Genomic DNA, 4,286 nt, shown 5'->3' with positions numbered 1-4,286 from the left:
CACACACACACAAATAAATAAATAAATAAATAAAAATTTAAAAAAAATACTTAAACCCTCTACTGTAAACCCTCTACTGTAAAACTTCTTAAAAAGAAATCTGTAAGCATATACTCATAGAGATTGTACAAGGACTTACGTTTCTGCCACCTGGACAAAACCATCAATCCTCTGCCATTTTCATTTCATTTAATCTCCAATTTTTTATTCTATAAATTTATCATTAATATAATAAGTGATACTATGTCATAGGCTAATTGGAAGGTATTTTCTTTTTCTTTTTTGAGACAGGGTCTCACTGTGTAGTTCAGGTTAGCTGTGAACTCGCTTTGTAGCCCAGGTTGTCCTTGAACTCACAGTGATCCTCCTGCCTCAGCCTCTCAAGTGCTAGGATTACAGGTATGCACCACCACACGCAGCCCAGGTTTTTTCTTTCTTTTTTTTTTGCAGAACCGGGGATTGAACTCAGACCCTTGCACTTGCCAGGCAAGCGCTTATTCTACTGAGCCATCTCCCCGGCCCCTCAGGTTTTTTCTTAGTGATGATAAAACAACAGCACATGTTAATGACTAGTGGCATCATAGATTCCATAAAATGTGATATATGAATGACATATTGTACTGTGGTAACTATGCTGACCTTCTGATAGTAGTACTGATTGGACCATCTTCTTTGTAAAACTTTATTCTATTAGTATCTTCTATTCAGTGAAGGGCTGAGTATGGTTAATTTTGTTTGTTGGTTTGTCTTCTAGAGATTCCAGAAAGTGACATGGTTCCAGGGATCATTTTGGTGAAAGAAGAAGAACTTAGTAGATGTATTGAAGATGTCTATAAGGTTAGTAACTTAAGTTCCTAATATTTCAAGCTAATATTTGTCCTTGGGGCAAGGAAGATGGCTCAGTAGAATAAGCACTTCCCTGGCAAGCACAAGGGCCTGAGTTCAATCCCCAGTTCCGCCAAAACAAACAAACAAAAAAAACTGCTAATATTTGTCCTTTAAAAGTTTTTAAAATTAATTTATTAATTTTTTTGTGATGCTGGGGATTGAACTCAAGGGCATCAGAAATGCCATACAGAAGCCAGGCATGAGGGTACACACCTGTAATCCCCACACACTGGGAGGCTGAGGTAGGAGGATCTGAAGTTCAAGCACAGTATGGGCAATTTAGCAAGACTCTCGATAAAAAGATAAAAATGTCTGAGGAATGTAACTCAGTGTACTGACCCTGTGTTCAATCCCCAGTGCTCCTTCTACCCCAAAGCCAAATAGGCATCTGCTTGGCCCACTGAGGTACTGTATATCCCAAGCCCTTAAAATAATTTTGCCTTTTAACAAAGACTTCAAAAATTGGAGAGGGGAAATGCAAGGGACCAAAAAAAAAAAGGAATGTTAAAATACATATACCTACTTCCTAAGATAAATATAAGCATTATATACTACAAATATGTACTAATTTTAAAAAAGGAATTTGAAGGATTAATCTTAAAGTCTGAGTTGCTAAAATCCTCACTTTGAAAACAAAACTGACTTTTTTCAGTGAAAAAAACTGATATGATTTGAACCCTATTAATTTCATCATATATTCTGAGTATTAAAAGCAATTTGGAAGCCGGACTTGGCGCGTGCCTATAATCTCAACACTTGGGAGGCTGAGGCCGGGGGATCCCTGTGAGTTTGAGGCCAGTCTAGCCAGCCTGGACAACTTGGTGAGACTGTGTCTCAAAACATAAATGAACAAAACAATAAGAACAAAAACCAATTTGGATTCTCTAACTAGCACATACTAGGGCTGAAAGTGCATCTTTTGGTAAAAGCAACAAAGGAACTTTTTTTTTTTTTTTGGTACTGGGGATTGAACTCATGACCTTGTGCTTGCCAGGCAGGTCCTTATGCCACTGAGCTATCTCCCCAGCCCAACAAAGGAACTTTTTAGTGCTATAGGTTTCCTGAAAGTAAATTATAATACTGAATTCAATTTGTAACTTAACAATGAAAGAAGTAATATTACATAAATGAATTGCATAATTGCATAATTGAATTTTGCAAATGACTACTTAAATATACAAGAAAAATAAAATATATATAAATTGTAGGTTCTTTATGATTGCAGTCTTATAAATCTATACATGATACAGAGCTGAAGAGATAGCATGGCAGTCTAAGCACCTGCCTGGCAAGTGCAATGACCTGAGTTTGATCCCCAGTATTGCATGCTGTGCCAGCCCTGGAAGCGGGCATAGTGGCACATGTCTGTAATTCTAGCACTGGGAAGGCTGAGGCAGGAGGATCACTACAAGATCAGACTCGTAGTGATCCTTCTGTTTTTAGCTTCCCAAGCACTAGGATTACAGGTGCGCACCACCACCCCCAGTCTCAATTGCTGTCTCTGTGTGCCCCTGGGGCGGGGCCAGCGCCACACTCCAAGGATTGAATCCCAGTCCCTGCATCTACCTAAGCAGGCGTTTTAATCTGTTGAGCTATCTGGTCAGCCCTAATTCATTAATTTTTATTGCTGGTGTTGTGTTCCATTGTATGATTATACCATTACTTATTTTTTGTTCTTTTTTTTAAACATTTTTTTTCTTTTTTTTAAGATATATTTTCTTTTTTTAAAAAAATATTTATTTATTTATTTATTTGTCTGTGTGTGGCCAGCTCAGCCCACCAGGGGGCGGGGCTGGCTGGCATGTGGTACTGGGGGATTGAACCGCGGTCCTTGTGCTTTGCTTAGCTTGTTCTAAGTAGGCGCTTTAGACCACTGAGCCATCTCACCAGCCCTTATTTTTTGTTCTATTCATGGATTTATTTCTGAGGAATCTTCTGACTACATTGTGGGGTTTTGTTTTGTGTTTGCTTGTTTTTGTGTTACTGGAGATGGAACCTAGGGCCTTTGCCCTGAGCTGCATCCCTAATTTGTTTTATATTTTTAGACAGAGTCTGGCTCAGTTGCTCAAGTTGAATTCATACTTGCAGTCCTCCTGTTTTAATCTCTCAAAGATCTGGGATTACAGTGTGTGCCACCATGTCTAGCACATTTTGGTTTTATTTTTTATTTTTTAAATTTTTTGTGGAACCAGGGATTGAACTCAGACCCTTGAGCTTGCCGCAGGCAAGCACTTATTCTACTGTGTTATCTCCCTGGCCCCCACATTTTGGATTTAAATAAGTATTTCTCATTTTAGTGGGACTTTTTGTTATTTATTTGTTTGTCGTATTTCCTTTTCCATAAATTGCCTATTCAAGTCAGGAGTAATGACACATGCCTATGGTACCAGCATCCTGGGAGGCTGAGGCAGAATTGCAAGTTTGAACCAAAGCTGGACAATTTCATGATCTAGCGAGACTCTATCTAAAAATTAAAAGATAGAGCTAGGATGTAGCTCAGTGTGAAGACCCTGGATTCAATACCTAGTTTCTCAATAACAAGTAGCCTTTTCAAGTAGTTGGTCCATTTAAGAAAAACTGGACCAATTACCTCTTTGAAACTTTTTTAGCTTGTCCTTTTCTTTAAACGAAATAAACAAATGGGAGCCAAGGATACAGCTTGGGGCACAAGTGCAAGGTTCTGAGTTCAGTTCTTAGTACAAAAAAAAAAAAAAAAAAAGCAAGAGGGGGAAAAAAGACCTATCCATACTATAAAAATCATCTGTCTTAAATATATAGTTCAGTGAATTTTTTTTCAAAGTAAATTTACATATTTATGAAACCATTTCCACATTTCCTTCATCTGTGCCATTTATAGTTGTTCCCTGTTTTTACCCCTGGCTCCAGGCAGCCATTGCTCTGTTCTCTGCCTCTATGAATTTGCCTTTTTGTGGATATTTCATATAATGTAATCATGGAATGTGTGTTCTTTTGTGTCTAACTTTTGTTATTTAACATAGTATTTCTCGGGTTTGTTCAGGTTGTTGGATATATCAGATTTTGTTTCTTTTAATTGCTAAATAAGGGCTGGGGAGATAACTCACCAGTCTAAACACCTTCCTGCCAAGTGCAAGGACCCAAGTTCAATCCCTGGTACCACATGCCATGCCAGTCCCGGGCCCTGAGTCAGCCAGCTAAACTGGCTGTGGTGGTGCACGCCTATAATCCCAGTGCTGGGGGTGCTGAGACAAAGAGGATTATTATGAGTCCAAGCTCTGGAAGGTTAACAACCTAAGTTAGCAGACCAAAATTAGAGAAACAGGAGGGCTGCAAGGAAAGCCAACATTTTGGCCCTAGCCTTCCAAGGTCAATTAAGATTCAGGACATATGAGAACTTGTACTGTAACGTCATGTAACTC

At 38.7% G+C, this 4,286-nt stretch overlaps 1 protein-coding gene across 1 annotated transcript in view; it reads left to right on the top strand.

Moving 5' to 3' along the window:
- The window catches only part of Tango6 (transport and golgi organization 6 homolog), a 253,744-nt gene that overhangs the window by 25,330 nt on the left and 224,128 nt on the right, over positions 1-4,286 (top strand). The window contains exon 7 of the mRNA XM_004626015.2: positions 755-837. Within this exon, the coding sequence (XP_004626072.1) occupies positions 755-837 (83 nt within the window). The remainder of the gene's footprint in view (positions 1-754; positions 838-4,286) is intronic.

Source organism: Octodon degus, unplaced genomic scaffold (genome assembly GCF_000260255.1).
Source record: "Octodon degus isolate 3935 unplaced genomic scaffold, OctDeg1.0 scaffold00011, whole genome shotgun sequence".
Taxonomy (NCBI): domain Eukaryota; kingdom Metazoa; phylum Chordata; class Mammalia; order Rodentia; family Octodontidae; genus Octodon; species Octodon degus.
The sequence above is the reverse complement of the archived record's forward strand: the minus strand, read 5'-3'. Positions and strand labels throughout refer to the sequence as shown.